At 37.1% G+C, this 18,003-nt stretch overlaps 1 protein-coding gene across 4 annotated transcripts in view; it reads left to right on the top strand.

Annotated features, from left to right (window-relative positions):
- The window catches only part of gabrb3 (gamma-aminobutyric acid type A receptor subunit beta3), an 86,074-nt gene that overhangs the window by 18,518 nt on the left and 49,553 nt on the right, over positions 1–18,003 (top strand). For 2 of the 4 annotated variants that reach the window (XM_066706092.1, XM_066706093.1), the window contains exons 2-4: positions 3,355–3,402; positions 9,179–9,270; positions 9,391–9,458. In XM_066706092.1, the coding sequence (XP_066562189.1) occupies positions 3,355–3,402; positions 9,179–9,270; positions 9,391–9,458 (208 nt within the window). Of the gene's footprint in view, positions 1–3,354; positions 3,403–8,531; positions 9,095–9,178; positions 9,271–9,390; positions 9,459–18,003 lie in introns of those variants that run through there. The other 2 variants (XM_066706094.1, XM_066706095.1) reach the window with 1 other exon arrangement.

Genomic DNA, 18,003 nt, shown 5'->3' on the forward strand with positions numbered 1-18,003 from the left:
AAATACATATATATTTGCTTTGTAAAATAAGAAGCACGTTCGTTTTTATACTCCGCCGATACACTTGGCTTACGGTGTAAGAAAGTAAATATCTGCTGGAAGGCTTTCGTTCTTAGACAACAGATGTCCCTTTTGAATATAACATTATGTGGTGTGAAAAAAAAAATGAGATAGAGAATCTGTGTGTATGTCTGTGTGTGTGTGTGTGTGTGTGTGTGAGAGAGAGAGAGAGAGAGAGAGAGAGAGAGAGAGGGGAGGGGAGGCGGGGTAATTTCCAAAATAGCCATCAGAGGGTACTCTAATCCCATGTTTTCATGAGGAAAATCATTTTATCACATTGCACCTAGTACCAAACTGTGTCTCAAGGAATTTTTCACAGCAGAAATATAGAAAACGCACATTTGTTTGAATAATATGGCCTTACATTTTTCTTAACAAGTCCGAACTATGTTATTTATTTATTTATGTATTTAAGTAAATTTAATTTTAAATCTGCCCTAATGCCAGATGGTGCACATTCACAATCATTGCATTTGAGACCGACTGCAAAATGTGATTTTCTAGATGCCACCACAATGGGAAGGAATGGGAATTTGAACCTATGCGGTTCATAAACCCAGATTCAATAAACACTGTGACCCAGCTGCCAGTGTTAGATGACAATTTGTTTTGCTTGACTCCTATACAAACCACTCGGCTATCTAACACAAGTCACCAGCAAGATTTTTAGTCGACATATGTTTGGCTGAAAGTTTTGCTTTGGTCTGAGCGATATATCTTTTTCTGTTCAGAAATAGCATAATTGATTTACAATTATAATGATTTCAGTGGATAAACGTTAATGTAATGCTTTAGAGAGTACGCCTATACGCATTTTCCTTAATTAAATAAATTAATATGACCTACAGTTTTCCATCAAGATTGAATTGCTTTTTTTGTCGGAATTATTTTTGGTTTTGCACTTATTTCAGCAGTCAAAAAATAATACACCCAGTAAAGGGGCCACCGCCCCTGCACTCATACTGCACGCTTTCACGTTACAGTTGGCATACAATATAAACAGTGAATTAAACATGTAAATATTCCCATTGGTATGCATTTGTAAATGGGAAATATTGTATATGCTGTTGGGTTTAAATGTAACTAAATTCGCTACAATTTGAGTTGGTTCAATTTCGTTTCTGTACTCGCAGGATGAAAACAAAGGGAATGCAGCACGTATGACGGTACAGACAGATTACAGCTTCTACCAAAAATCATGCAATTGTATTTCAAGTTAATAATCACATTACCAAAATACGTATTATTGGTCAACTAAACTGATGCCATTGTGTTTGGGGGCTAAAGCTTTGGTTCATATATTAAAATGATGGATGACACGCATTGGTTGTTGGAAAAGTGCACTCCAGTTCCAGATGCGGGCTGTCGCCGCTCCGCCACATATTTCAGCACCATGTTGCCGGCGGACAGCTCTCCGTGCGCAGGCGGCGGTTTGCGCAGAGCTGCGTCGGCATCGCGCAGCTGCGGGACTCATTGGGACGTCGAGGTGTAACAGTCCTCAAGGTCCAGTGATTCTCACATTATCCAATTAAGGACAGCCCGTCACAGGATGCTTTATGATCTCTCTAGTTTGGGAAATAAGTGGAGCACCCCGAGTTCTGCATCTTTTGCCAAATCCTTTAATATAATCAGACTTTTATTGGATTTATGTATGCAGTTCAACATTTATCCTGAAAACTGCAGGGGTTTCTAAATAACATTAATTGACATAATTGACCCGACAAAATGATGCACCCGCAGGTTGTTCGTGTGCAGCGATTCCTGTCCTGTGAACTTTTTATGACGAACACAATAGATGTTCTTAGATAGTTTAAAACACCACAATACATTCAAAGTATTGGTTGGATTTTACTAAAGTTACTGTAGCTTAAAGATGTGTGATTATTCCCATGTAACAAGTTATTTTTCTATAACAGGAAGTGTTATGGACAGACAAATAGGTCATGTCTGAGCTACTGTGGCCATTTTAGTCAAGTTTGTTGGTTCTGGTGAGTTATAATTAACTCTTATACTCTTTCTCTACCACCATTAAAATAGTGTCATCGGATGTATATAGGTAAGCTCAAGGTGGCTGAAGGTGATTTACAAAGGCATATTTCAGTGTGATGTAGCATTGTAAGGGAGGACCAGTTAGTCCTAAAAATGGAGATGGATCCCCATCAGGAGAGAGTGGGGCTGATGTGAAGTGGTTTGGAAACATTAGGGAGCTTGCAGATACTAGGCTAGGACCCCAACACTGTAACACCTGTGACCTACGGAGTTTTTGTAAAACTATTTTTATGTTTATTTGTTTATTACTACCGATATGTAATAGGCTTGCCTATGTCACTCTCTCATCTCATCTGACATACATTAGCTTTGTCCAGACTTGAAGAGCAAATTTGTTACATTAGGTATGTGGGAACAACCTTGTCACTGCTTTACATCTGATGTAAATATAAGGGGGTATAAAAACAATTGATGCATAAACTGTATTTACATCCATTTACCTTGTTTATTTATTCACTTTTTTATGCATTGATTTATTTCTACATGCTGTCTGAGCTTCAGTTTTGCTGAACACACACAAAATATAATTTAAATGTATAAACAAAATAAATTAACATAAACCTTTAAACAAACAAAGTTATTAAGGAATGAAGTAATGAAGGCTTAAATGTATAAAGCACACACACATGTAAACACGCATGGGAACGCACACACACACAACACACACACACACACACACAGACCATGGTCTTGAAATTAATACAGATTTTTGATATAATCACCAAATACATTCTTTAAACACTAATATACCTACACATTATCACTCTGTAATAATTATCCAAAATAGTTTTGCTTAGGATCCCAGCATGACATATCGTTCATATGCAGAGGCCTAATAAATTGGGGTAAAATACTTTTGTCAAGCCTGTTAAATGCTTGTGTCATATATGCCACACTGGGTTCTGAGGGGTTAATAAACCCTTGGACAGAGGGTCCTTTTTTAGTCAAACTTTGGAATACTGTAATGTAACCAGCTTGTAGAATAATTGATCTAATGTTATTAAAGGTTGTGTATTTCAAGAGAAAACTTTAGCCATCTATCCCCTCAATCTTAAACTTGGTCTAAAAACTATTATTTGTTAAATGACTTGTTTCATTTTGGAAAACGAACAAAACATTTGAGTAAAATATCATTTTATTTAAATGTATGTATTGTTTTATGTATTTTTTGTATTTGGAATACTGTGTGTACTCTGAAGGTATTACTGGGAAATTTAACATATATTTTATATTTTTGTCTTACAGGAACGCAGTTGATGGGAACAAAAAATTATATGCAATATATGATACAAGGTAAGGAAATCTTTTCTAACAATTTATATTGTTACAAATATTTACAAATCATTTGTAATTACTCCAATTAATCCATTATCCAGATTATTATTTATTTATTTATTTATTTATTTATTTATTTATTTATTTATTAGCAGATGCCCCTGGACTTTCACAAGAACATTTTCCAAACATTACAATGTGAAGTTAATACAATCAGTACAAGGCACAAGAATCCCACATCCTAGTACAGATGAGTTAACAAGTGCAAACATAATAGAGTTATGTCCCTGATATGTGCTAAGGGCTAGAATAGGAATAGGAGTAGGTACAGTAAAATGATAGAAGCGCTAAAAATACATAAGCACCAGGAGCATGAGGGAGCATAGTTAAATAAGAAAGTGCATAAGAGTAAGAGTGCAGACCTGTCTGTGAGATTAGGCTTCAATAGTACAGGTACAGTCTGAACAGATGTCTCTTGAACAGATTATGGCAAATTACTAAAGACTTGTAACAGTAGTGTAAAGTAAATATATGCCAACTATATAGGGTCAAGGAAACATACTACAATCTTTCTCCCTGATTTAATTCATCAATCTATCAATCTATCAAACTCTCTCTCTCTCTCTCTCTCTATCTATCTATACATCCATCCATCTTTGTTTATAAATAAGACAGGATAGTTTATGTATTTACGCATACTGAAGTAGATATCAACATCTTAATCTTAGATTGCTTTAAAATCATGATTATGCAATTATGTCTCAGCTACCCTTATAGTAGATCACACAAGCATACATAATGCCCTATTCTCATGGAAGACTCCTCTTGAGAAAAACTAAAAACACTGAGATGCAAAATGCTCTTGGCGAAGCTTCAGAACTTCATTCCATCAGAGCAGAAATATACGGAAGCTTCTTATTGTAAAAACCATTACTGGGCAACTCTGAAATGAAGCACAAGGCATTCTGGATATTATTATACATTATGAACCGTTGTTGTTTTTCCAGGACTCAGATAGTAAATGCATTGTGGACTATGAAACATTGTGTCAGTTGTTATTACCAGGAACTACACGTGGGTTTTCTTTCTGTAGTTGTTTTAAGAAGAACTTATGGCATTTATGGACAAAAAATGTGTTTAAGGTATTTCATGTATGTATGTATGTATGTGTGTGGGTGGGTAGGTGTGGGCGTATGTGTTTATGTATCATGTTTATTTATATCTGAGCTATTTTGAGAGTATTCCCCATGCTTGATCTTACAGGCTTTTTGCCCCAAGCTACTTTAATAATATGTGTCAGGGAAAACACAAATGCAACATATTTTATTTATTTTGTCATGCTGCATATCTGTGAAAAATATTAAAATACATCAGGAACTCAGGATCTGTTTATGATCATGTTCATTTATTACAGTGTCTGTTTTCTTTTCTTTTGCCTGTTAATTAATACATATTCTAAATTGAAATATTTCACATAGACATCAGAATATGAGTGATAAGAGCAGAATGAAATCTATTGGATATGACTTTTGTGACATTGGAATTGGAAAAATAGACAAATGCAGTAATAAAAGGCACAACAATTTACATATATGCAATTTATAGACATTATGTTTGCTGTACGCACATTTATTGTTTTTAATATAAAATAAAATGGCAATACTGCTGTGTATTTGTGAAACATGCAAAGCTTGTACCCAGTAAGACTTGCATTTGTTAAACGTATTTGTTTTTAAGTGGTTACCTTTACGATGTACACTGGCTTATTCAGGCTTTTTTGGTGGTGTCTCAAACTGTAAACATCCCATAATTCCAGTTCAACTTTGTTTTGTAATCAAAGTTTTAAATGCTCCTAGGCAGTTGCCTACATTATTCATTATTATATTATATACAGTGAGCCCTTTCTCAGAGCTATTTCAAAACTATTTTCTGAGATTGGTTTTGCATTTGTCTTTGCCCTTGAAAATGTATTCAAAAACAAAACCATCATAAATACAAAATGTTTTTGATTAAAGAAAAACTGTCAGGAAAAACACCTCAAACTAAATAATGAACTTTCCAAAACCCCAAATCTTCATCATTGTTGCTCATTAGTTTTAGTCATTTATATAATTCTGACACTTTCATTAGAAACGTGCCAAACAGGGCTGTAAAACCCAGGTTAATAAAATATATTACTTTTTTTCCCCTCACACAGAGTTCAGCTACTGACCTCATTACAGAGCAAAGTGGTGTTCCCTCTGTGCCATATCAAGATCCAGAGGCATTCTCAAATCTCCAGACTTGCTATGAATTAAAGTCTGACAGTCTGTGCTGGGAATCAAACACATAACTCTCAGGAGCAGATTGTAAACACATTAGCACAGCAGCTTCCTGTTATAGCTCAATTCTGGTAGCTAATGGGGTAAAAGAGGTTTAAGCAAGCTTTATTTTGTTTGGGAGGAGGATGCTTTTTTAAACTCTGCTGTGCTGTTTAATGGAATTCCTTTATTCTTTAGATACTATTCTAATAATATCTGCTTTAGAAGAAATTAAAATATGATTTCTCAATGGATTATCAATGGATTATCACTTTTGATGAAGCAGTACATAACCTTTGTACCAGTCATTCCCCTCCTTATGTCAATTAATGTTGAGCAGTGTCTAAATTATTAGACTTGGGTAGAACTTTAGTATACACTACTAGAAGGAATGGTGAAGTAGACAATAATACAATGCTCTTACAAAGAAGATTTAAACCTGACCAAAGAATGAGGTTAATAATAACATGTAATGCCAGTTATGACAATTGTTTTTAATTGCTAAGAGTAGACTTACCATTTTCAATGAGAATGGGAAATCTCATATGTATATGATTCAGACACAAACAGGATTCTCAGCTAAACACATTAAAACATAGGTCAATAGAAAGTGCTGATATTTCAAATGTTGTGGACCAGACTCCCTGTTCAAATTGTCAGACATGGTGTATGTTAAGGTGAATATGACACTAGAAACTGCCTGACTGGCCACTGGCCCGTCTATGCCTGTCTAAGCAGTATTTCAGGATAGAAACAAACTGACAATGTGTATGTTTTTAAACAGAAAAGTAAACAAATCTAAAAATGACAAAAAAGCTATTATTAGCTATTATTATTCATATTTGTATCATTGTACTGTTAACTCTCATGAGCCCAGACTGAGATGGTTACAGTATAGGTTCATAGCCTCACCATTTATAACTATTATAATTTACTAAAAGTGTATCACAGATTTATGAGTGCAGTGAATGTAGCTGCTACTAAGAGTAAAGTTGCAGCTTACAATAAATAAGGGCATTAATATTCAAACATACATAAACCTAGTTGCATCCTTCAGCCAAATACATTGGCCTTCCTATTCATGACAGTGAATGAGACTGCAGCAATTCATGATAATAATACAATATTATACCCATTCCACCTAAAAAAAGAAACAGTTGCAACTGAGGTAAATTGAGAGACCTACACAACTTGTTTTGATCTTATTAATTTCCAATAAAACAGTATAGACATAAACATACATCAGTGATTAATGGTTTAAATATTTGGTTTAGTCACTAATTACACAGCCTCCCCATGCTGACTGTTCCTCTTCTTTTTCTGATCATGAGTTTGAGCTTGTTTGACTTGGGTCCGGATTAAATCAAAACTTTGACCCACCCGCTAATAGAAAACGACACGTTTGTACATAATATTGGTTACATTCATGAGAAGAAGAAAATAACATCTTACAACAAATGAAGCTGCCACTGAGTACAGTTTAATTCTATTAGCCGGTGGGTCAAAGTTTTGATTTAATTCCAGCCCTAGTCTGGTGGAACAGCAGTGTTGAGGGCACGCATCGATGTGAGACTGTGTGTCCATATTATCATGTACAGCACTGGTGAATCATTTTCCAGAGAGTGAAACAACTTAATATTTTGTCACGAACACCTCAGGAGGGTGCAGCCAGCGAGGCACACAGCCTGCTAAGTGCACGCTTTTGTCTCCAAGTTTCTCAGGCTGTACCTTGAAACAAAAGAGTCTGTTGTGACTTGCGCCAGGACTTTAACAAGCCGGAGATGGATTGGCTTTAATCTGTCACAATCTGATCAGATCTCTTAGGGGAGACAATTTGCCACAGTAGAAAATTCTCTGCACACTTTCATCTCTGTAGGAGAAGAAATAGTCTGGTTGTGATTCAAGGATGAAATATTGCACTCTCTACCCCCCTCCCTCTCCACCAAAAACCTATCCATCTATCTATCTGTCTGTCTATCTTTCCAGTTATTTTTCTATACTCTGAAAGAAGTTGTGCAACCATACTTCAGGAAGCTTTTGAAGAATTTAAAAACAAATGTGTGTGGAATGAATATGCGTGCATGTGTAAATGATGTGTGTGTACAAAGTGCGTGGAGATTATTGTTGTAGCAGTAAGTGTACCTTTACTATAAGATTTTAAATACGTTTTTATTATTATTATTTTAATTTCATTATTTTAGTGTGGCTTTTAAAAATGCTGAGTCGTTGCCTTTCAAAAGTCAACAGAAGCACAGTTTTCAAAAGACATTATTGACACGAACCCGACGCCTTCTGGTCAGCAACAGTTTGCCTGTGGCATCTCCGACGGCATGATTAATTACACCACATCTCAGATTCGCTGTGAATGCAGACCTTTCCCAGGATTTCCTGTAAATCACAAGCCATTGCGGGATGCAAATCTTATTACAACTGTCCTTTTTTATTGTAGCGCTCAAGTGATTCCTCAACTAGTGACACATTACATAAATCCGCAAAAAAAGCGTAAGGCTGTGATGTTATGTTCCTATGACTTCAATTAACAATCATCACAGGACGCACTTGTCCACCTGTTCTGTTCATAGTCTCTGAAGACACTTTCCTACCCACAAGGCACGTTTTCACCTAATAGAAGTGTTGCTAGCCCCCTGGAGCCTTTATGGGGTCCCTAGCTCTTCCAATCAGCACCAGCCCAGACTGGCGCATCACGTGTTCCGGCGCTTTATAGTGCTTTTCTATGCTTGGCATGTCAATTTCCACAAACTCAAAGCAACGTGGTCAGAATCGCCCAGTTTCCACCACTGTCCAGAGCAACAGCAAAAAAATCTCCATTGGGGATGTCAGTATAGATTCTCCAGCAGTATGGACTCGCACAAGGTCGGAGGTGCTTAACACACAGATGATGTTGATTGCGTTGGCATGATCTTGTTGGGGTCGTTGTGTGTGATGTTTTAAGGGGATTATTTTAAAAGGAGTGGGATACATGCCGGGTAGCAGAGCCGAGGAAGAGAAAACTGAAGGGGAGATGGAGTGAAGCTCTGGCTGAGACCCAAGCGCGGAAGATCCTGTTGCCATCGCCGGCAATGTCTTGGTCAACATGCATCATCTTGCCCGAGTGTGCTTTTTAATCACATCTTCAGCATCCGAGGAGGATTGGATTGTGGCAACACCTTTTTACTGATGCAAAACATCTCCTAAAGCAATAATGACTTCCTCCGCAAATACCTACTAACGGAATACATTCATCTGCTGTCATTCGGGCTGATCCTCTATTGACGTTTAATGCTTTAAGGTTTTGTTGCTAAACTCCTTGTGATAAATAAATCCTGAGGAATGTGGGGATTTCAGAGAAGGAGACTATTTGGTGTCCTTTCGGCACCAGTGATAGTAGCAGTTGTGTGCTGTGCACAGAGGTAAGTATCTGGATACAGAGCCTAAAAACTGGACGGTTGTCTCATTTGGAAAGTGAGAATAACCCTCTCATTCTTTCTTTCCAGCGCCAATGAACCAGGGAATATGTCTTTTGTAAAAGAGACTGTGGACAAACTGTTAAAGGGATATGACATTCGTCTTCGACCAGACTTTGGAGGTACGTTTATTTCAGACTGTACTTATTAGCTTCAGTCCAAACATGAAAACGTTTTGCACAAAAGTCGTCTGTCATAATTTAAACGGCTTTGTAAATCAAATGTATATTTTGTTTGATTAGGGCCCCCGGTTGCTGTTGGCATGAGTATAGATGTGGCGAGTATAGACATGGTATCAGAAGTCAACATGGTAAGTGTCAGACATTTTTATATGTATTGTTTTGGTTGTGAGCACACACAATGCATACGCTGAAAGTCTTAACATTAAAGTGGTTGGCGTTTAACCTGATGCTTTTTATATACTAGCGATAGCCTGCTGCTTTGATAGCTCACTTGAAATTAAGTAGGTTTTTATGCGTGTGTAATACTATATAAGTATTATATAGTATTATATATAGTTCATTCCGCTTCGAAAGTAGTTGCTTTGGTAAATATGTGACTGTAAACAAAAAGAGCTATAGGCTATAGTTTAAAATATGATTTTGTTAAACGCATGGACAGTGGAAATCGCATCTGCTTATTGTGCAATACATACCACCAACAACATATGACTGGGTTAATGCTGTCGTGGTGCCGCCCTTTGCCTCCTGCAAAGCAGTTTCCTACTTTCATGATGTCGGCTACATCAGCAGTCCTGCTCTGGCACTCAGTCTGTGTTAGGAGGTCCCGTAACTGAGTGTGCAGGGACGCAGCAGAAATCCTTGACAATAGCTTAGGGGGATGAATGCCAAAGTTGTGATTGTCTGTGTTCCTATTTGTCAGTTATATTGCTGGTATGAGCTGTTGCAGCATGTTGCATTCAAGTAGTGCCGTCTTTAAAGGGAAGGACACTTATTATATAGAAATGCAGAAATGTGGGTGTATGTCAGAGGCTCCTAACCCTGGCCCTGGTGCCCCACTCTCCTGCTAGTTATTTGGATCCTTAATTAACTAATTTAAATTACTCAACTGGACTTTAACAATTGTTAAACTTAAAAAAGGGTTAATTTAGGTGTTTTATATAATTTAATATTTTACTTGATGTCTCCAATTGTTCTAGATCATGAATAAACTCTGATTAGGCCATTATTAGTTTATTTAAGTCATGTTTAGCTCAGTTGGAACAAAAACTAGCAGGACATTGGATCCCCAGGACTAGAGTTGGTGTGTGTGGTACAGCTGCTCCACAGATCAGACCAGGTGCCCACATCGCACCCCACACCACGACGTATGGTTACAACAGTTTCTCCTGTGATGACTGACTGTTTTTTGTCAACACCTGCACAATTTCTGCAGAATTTGCAGGCGATTGTAGCCGTTTGGTGTTACACACTCCTGTTCACATTACTATGTACCTGTTGTGTTGTTTGGGATATCCAGGATGTTTATTCAGTGTCAGTAGTATTTTTACTTGAATCACCCTGTTAACTATGGTCTAATTTATAATCTGACTAGTTTACATGAATGCCCCAATAGGCAATTATGTCCCCACTTCCATAATTAATAACTCTTGCTTTTGGCTATCTGCAAATGTCTGTTGATTGGGACTATGAGAAGCATCTGGCTAGAACGGTCTTTTGAATGTCATGGAATTTTTTACTGAATTATGGCAAGATTATATAGGAGATATGGGAGATTGCTGTTATTTATTGGAATTAATAAAGCATTGAATTCTTTACTACTAAGATTTTTAATGTATATCACTGTTGTTGGAAAGTATATTAGAAGACAATCCTCACAAAATACTACTTAAACTCTTGTTTAATCTGGTTTTAATGTCTTGGTGCTATGGTGTAATGGATGAGAAATAGTATACTTAGTAATTTTGTATTTTATCCCCAGACTGTGTTGGTTTGTAATTGGAGGAGTTATAAAATAAATAAGAACTTAAATAAATAACAATATTTTATATTTCCTATTTAATATAAAACACACATTTTTTAAATAGGTTTGTTCAGAGAGGTCTAACATTTTAAATTAAGTTCCAGATACTATTTGAAGATTTCTTTGCAAACAATGACATCTTACTGTATTGAATAATTTGAGTAATTCCAGGGTTCCTGTCCATGGTTCTGTACCTTTAAAGTACCTTTACTGTTGCAAGCCTATGCTCTTGTATAAATACAGCCGCTATGAAGTATGAGCTGACAGTTTGCTGTTAGCAGGTACTGAATATGTTCCATATTGTTACATGCTTTTGTTGCTGTCTGGGAAAAACAAGTTTATTAAAAAAAAAAAAAGTAAAATGGTGTTGGCTTGACTAAAGTCCATCTAACTTATTGTGAGCAATAAAAGTCATGCAATAAAAGTCATGCTTAGAATATATTTTACTGAGGGAATGCTGAATATATAATGGTTTGCTAATGTGGTATATGATATATACAATATCTTCTTCTTCTGATGATGATGATGATGTAATACATTCTGAAAACACCCACTAAAGGAAAAATGAAAATCTACTGTTTATAGTAAAATTAAAAGATGCATATTTAGTTATGTGCTAGAGACTAATCAAAAGAATAATACAATATATGCATTTAAATTAGGATATAGATATTAGATGTGCAACACAATTAGCTTTATATACATACCAATACATTTGAATAAAGATTACACAATATGGTTTTGCAATACAGGAGAAATCTTTTAGTATCAGAAAAAAACAACCACATCTATCACCTATTATGTGTAGTATTTGTGATCATATTTCTGTTTGGTGAGGCATGCATGCAGTATTTGTCAAAATGAATTAAAAACTAAATTTTAAACAATGCATATGACAACAATTTGACCCTGAAGAGTATTTCTTCTACCCTGACTCTGGATGCATCTGCTAACCCCGATTTGACTGTAAGGAAATCAAAATATAACATGTATCATGAACCCTGCGCTCTAAGTGGTGTAAAATTAATTTGCTTATGTTGTGATCTAAGAGTATCTATTTTTTGAAACACAAAATTAGCCTATTTAAATTCATCTTTCCGCATGGTATAATAATAGGATCAGTGGAACTAAAGGGCTTTGCTTTTATGAACATGGCCTTCTGTAATTATCATATTAATTGTTGTTATCCAAGCCAGAGAGGAAGATGGTTTACTCTTTCCCTGGAATAATTTGAGGTGCTCTACAGACTGCTAAATGGCTGGGAACATTATTTATGCAATTCTGGGGCATTTCTAGTGTCTAATTACCATTTGTTAAAGATGATTATGAATTTGCAAGTGATTTAACAAAAACAACAGAAGCTGATAAAAGATATGATACGGTGAGATAGCAGAACGCTGGTGAAATTGTGAGTTCCCTGTTACAAATAAACACAGGACCATTTTACATCAATGACAGAGTATCAATAAGAGTTCTGGAATTGCCCTTTACAGCCCCATAGATATATTCAAATTAAAATGAGGATGATAAGGACAATGATGACTTAAATTATAATAATCATGACAGTGATCGCTATTTTGGTACTTATAGTTATTTTATAAATTTTAGTTAGTTTTAATGTCACAATGGTAGGCAAGAACCAACGTCTTGAACTGGATGTGAGCTGAGATCCGGAGTCAGGAGAGAGGGCAGAGTAGTGGAGTAGCGTGTGTGACTTGAAGGAAGAGAGAAAGACACTCGAGCAGGTCTGGATGAGCTGAAGTGGATGGGTAGTAGATGCAGGCAGGCCAACCTGGGAGGAGTTGCCATAATCCGGGCAGGAGAGAAGCATGGAGAGATCCTTGCGGTTCACTTGTTAGGAGAGGTTGAGGTGTGGTGTGATGTGGGCACCTCAATGCTCTCACACTGCTGGTCTGCTCTGTAGATCAGCTGTACCACATACACCAGCGGTTTCCAGTCTTAGTCCTGGGGACCCATTTTTCTGCTAGACAAAGAACAGGGTGTCATGAGCACGAGAGAGGAAGGTTGAGGGGAAACAGAAAGAGAGGGGTGGGATGTGGAGGAGGGGGGAGATGAAGTGGAATAGAGCAGGAGCAGTCACCTGAAAGAGGTGAGCAGGGAGGGAGCTCAGGGCACATGTGGTGGGTAGAGCTCTGAGTCAGAAAGTGGTGAGAAAGGAGAAGGAAGGTAGGTCAGTAGGAGACACGGAGGGAGTTGATGCTTCAGCAAGGCGGGGTGGAGGAGAACAGGGTGGGTGTTGAAGAGTTTGGTGGATTTCAGTCATTTTAGAGGAGAAAAGGAAGCAAAGAGATAAAAGTAGGTGGGGGAACAGAGGGCAGGGGGGCAAAAAGAGAAGAGAAGAGTTTGCGGGGGTTATTGGCAGAAGATTTAAAGAGAGATTGAAAAGGCATCTTAGCAGAAGTGGATGAGGAAGAGTATGACAAGAGAAGGAACGAGAGGTCGGGGGCTGCATGGAGTTTAGTTCTCTTCCATTTATTCTCAGGAGAACACAGAACGCAATGAATATAGGACATATACGCAGGCTGAGGTTGTCTATGGTGGAAAGATAGAGGACAGTGATGAGAAATGAGATGATATGGCCCAAGGCTATAGTGTAAGTCTTTTTTTTTCTCATGGAGGTCACCATTTCAATCTGATACAATGCATACAATATACTATAAATGTGATTAGAGTAGCTTCCTTGACCTTGACTGGAGTAGATATCAGCTTGTATTACATCCCACATCCTATATTTTATTGTACTGTGAAATGAAATTATACAATTCAGCAGCATAGCATAACATTTCTGCGGTGCTGCCTTGTTTGTGTAATGCTTTGTTAAGGAGGAACCCTGATGGATAATGCTATGAAAATTGGATATTGTTATGACCTTACATTTCATGGATTTGGTCTCATTAGGGCCTGAGATATTGTTTTTAGTGTTATTGCTGTAATTTCATTTGTATTAACACAAATCTTACTATATTCTACTTTTTAAGATGTTATGAAGTTAAATGTATGTTAAAACTGCCTTCTATCATTACATTACAAAATGCAAGTGTTTACAGTTAGCTTAAATATAGTTATAATTCATTTCACATGTAGACATGACTAAATAAATGGCCATGTCTTAAAGCACACCGGTTTATTCCAGAACCATATACAGCACTGGTGAAATTCCTTGTGGTACTGGGCATGAACATCCTCACACATTGTGTAGAAGAGGTCAGCAGTGCTAGTCGATGGGATTTCGGGGCCATTCTTGGCAGAGAATCCCCATCAGGGGATCCTGGGAAGTTGTTTTTGCTGTGGTAAATTTCTAATGAGAGACCGAGAATAATTTATGCCAAGACTCTGTGTGTTTGAACTGAGTTCTTTCACAAAGTGTATTATTTCATATATTCATGAGTTAACAATGTAATATAAATGAGAAAACATGAAAACCGGGTTACTTTCACTTATATAATGCCACAAACCACTTAATATGCAAAAGGAGATTCCATTATATACATTGCATTAAATAATGATATATGGACAGCATTTTAGCTTTAGTTAATTTAAAAGAAAGCTTTTAAAAGCATTTCAGCATAAATCTTAATGTATAGTTTGACCACAGAAAAGGATTTAATACTTTAAATTATTTAGACAGATGCACAGTCCCACATTCTTTATAAAGTTATTAATGTCTGAGCATTATCCCCTCTTTACAAAATTGTCAGTTTGCTCAAATGAAACCCAATGAATTCTAACCCACTTAGTTTTTTTGAAACTGTTTTTAGAACTCCTTGGTTTTCTATCAATATCTTTGTTTCTAATAAAAACATGTTTTATACCTCTTATTTTAGGATTGAGAGTTTCAAGATATGGAAAAGTAGAAAAAGCTACTGGAGAGGTATCTAATTACTGTTCATTGTTATCATATGGAAACCTGTTAGCAATTGTCAATGAGGAAAGCAGTGATGCATTTTACAGTAGAAACAAAAACAGTTTTTAAATGATTATTAATTAATACCACTAATTTCATTGCCTGTTTTGAACAACTTGAAATGCGTCATCCGTATAGGTGATTAATGTCTGTTCCTATTTTAAAACGCTTCATCTTGATATCATTTGTTGATGGCTGAAGTATAATGTTCACTGTAGGGCTCGGTCAAATGGCAGCCTCTTTAGCACATCAGCACTGTGTTACTGACTCCAGCATCGATAATATTGTGGTCTCACTAGCACATTAGCACATCTGTCAGCAGCAAACCGGCTCCAGGGTCAGTCATAGTGTGACCTACCTAGCACATCAGCATGACAACTGCCTGGAGTCGAGCAGGTGGGCATCTCACATCTTGGGAGATTTAGGCCAGACCACCTTGGGAAACTTCCAATCCTCCACCCACACCATCCCAGCACACCATTCCTGTCCATTATTGCCTAGCTTGTACATGTAAGCCACCTACTCCTTTTCATGCCTCCTCAATCAGATCCATTTGCTGAATCTTTCTGTCATCTATCCGTCGCTGTCTGCCAGATCCTATGCTTGTCTTCCATTGCCTACTCTTCCAGCTCTTTACTACTCTACAGGAACAACGTGCTGCTTCCAACGTCTATTGTGCAGTTTTCATAGGAGACATAGCATCCCTAGGCTCTTGTACACTCCAGTATGGTAGCATAAGGCTGAGTCTGACCTGCGTAATGTCCTTTTTTGGTCCAGCTGGGCTCCCTCCATCTTTTCTTCAGTGGCCTTCATTCTGTGATAAGCAGCCTCAGTTTAGTTTCCTTTGTTATAGTGTGTTTTCAGTTTGTTCTGTAGGTTTGGCTTGACAATTAGCCAAATAGTTGGCTTGACAATTAGCATTCTGTTCAGAAACAACAACACAAAACAACTTTGGACAGACAAAACCAGATATGTGACAAGGAAGAGATCCGGATGTCTTTTGATCAGGTGGTTATACTTTGTTATGATGCTGTGACTAATGTAATGATTGGCATGGTATCATATTTTGATGATAAACCCTTGCAAAATACTTTAAACATGCAGTTTTGATATGTGTAGTCTAGAATATATGTGCACAGGTTGCTCGAAAAACAAGCAACTAGTACAATTTTAGTGGAGAGTGAAAATGTGAAACTGGCTAGAGCAGCTGTCGGATCAGCCATACTGGAGTAGTGTTGTCATATTAGCATTATTACTGGCAATACAATTATGAGGTTTGCATTCCACCTCCTCCAGCCTTGTCTACACCAACCACAAATGCGTCCACTTATCTTGCTACAGCAGAATGTATCTTGACGAACTAGCATCTGTAAGCTGCTGTAATTATTTAAATTATATGGATGTTGAGTTTCTTTAATTATCTAGTACATATTCTATTTTAGACCATATTTGAAAATTGTCCCGCATTTTTCTTGCCATGCTGACTAAGTCTCGCTTTAAAAATAGTTCCCTACAGGTCTTTGCACAGCTGAGAGAGATGAGATGACACAGGGAAACAGATCAATGTTGCACCGTAATGCGTTAGCAATGGACAGAGAAATGCATAGTGCTACACATTTATTTTTTCCCCCAATCTGAAGTTCCTGGGAAAAAGCTTTGAGTCTTATCAGAAGCTATTTTTCACTGAGTAGTATATTAGAATGACATATAACACTCTCAGCAGAAACAACCACAGAAACCACACACACATAATGTGAAATATAATGTGCAATGAGTTAGAAGCTATATTCCTATGAAATGCATCTCATAGCAATACCACATTTTAAACTTTATTTCATACTGAAAGAACATTCTTTCAACTTCTAGGAGGTATAGTAAGAAAACCTTCTGGTGAAAGGTCAGATACTAAGCACTCAGAAAATGTTGTTTCCTGTTATAGGGAGTATGGTTTTAGAGATCTGCATTTCAAGTTATATTTTTACTAATGCAAGCATGCTGTGTATGTCAATTACCAGTCATGAACTATTCATCTGGAAAATATGGTTTAATCCAGATTGACTTAATTACTAACATTATTAATAGTTTAGGTCATCCTGTGTAAATTAGCTTTTGGAATAGATTTGTTTAAGGATTATACATATACAAAACAGCCAACCAAACAATTAGAAGATAGAGTTCTCTACATAAGGGAAAACAATGTATTATTTTGATTTTAATAACTTTTTATAAGGTCTTTTTATATAAACACCAGTGTCTGATCTTTTACTGTTAATTTATGCATATTTGTACTGCTGCATTGTGATGTCATGTTAAGTGAGACATTGCTAAGTTAGGATTTAAATAAATACTATATACTAAAGCACTTGGCATCCTAAAATAAATGTCGTATATGAACTCTCAGATTCACAAGTGATGGTAGAGTAATAGGAGCCCACTGAGCTGGAATGAGTATGTCAGAAATAACAACCCTGCTGGGGTTTTCACTCATGACAGTGTCACGGGTGTATGGAGAATGGTCCACCATCCAAAAAACATTCAGCCAATGATGGTCCTGTGGTCGGAAAAAACGTGTTGATGAAAGAGGGCGACAGAGGCCAATGGAGGCTGACATGACTTGTGCAGAGTAACAGATGGGCGACAGTCAGTCAAATAACACCTCAGTAGAACAGTGGTGCCACAAGAGGTGTTTCAGAATGCACAACTCATCGTACCTTGTCATGGATGGGCTTGGCAGCTGGGGGCCTAACTGAGTTTCATTCCTGTCAATGAAAAACAAGAAACAGCAGTGGGCTAAGGAACATAAACACTGGACAACGGAGGACTGGGAAAATATTGCCTGGTTGGATAAATTCCGCTTCTTGCTGTTTCACACTGATGGGAGAACCAAGATGTGGTGAAGACCACAGGAGTCCACGGATCCATCCTGCCGGGGATCAGTAATGCATCA

This window comes from Amia ocellicauda, chromosome 6, assembly GCF_036373705.1.
Source record: "Amia ocellicauda isolate fAmiCal2 chromosome 6, fAmiCal2.hap1, whole genome shotgun sequence".
Taxonomy (NCBI): Eukaryota; Metazoa; Chordata; class Actinopteri; order Amiiformes; family Amiidae; genus Amia; species Amia ocellicauda.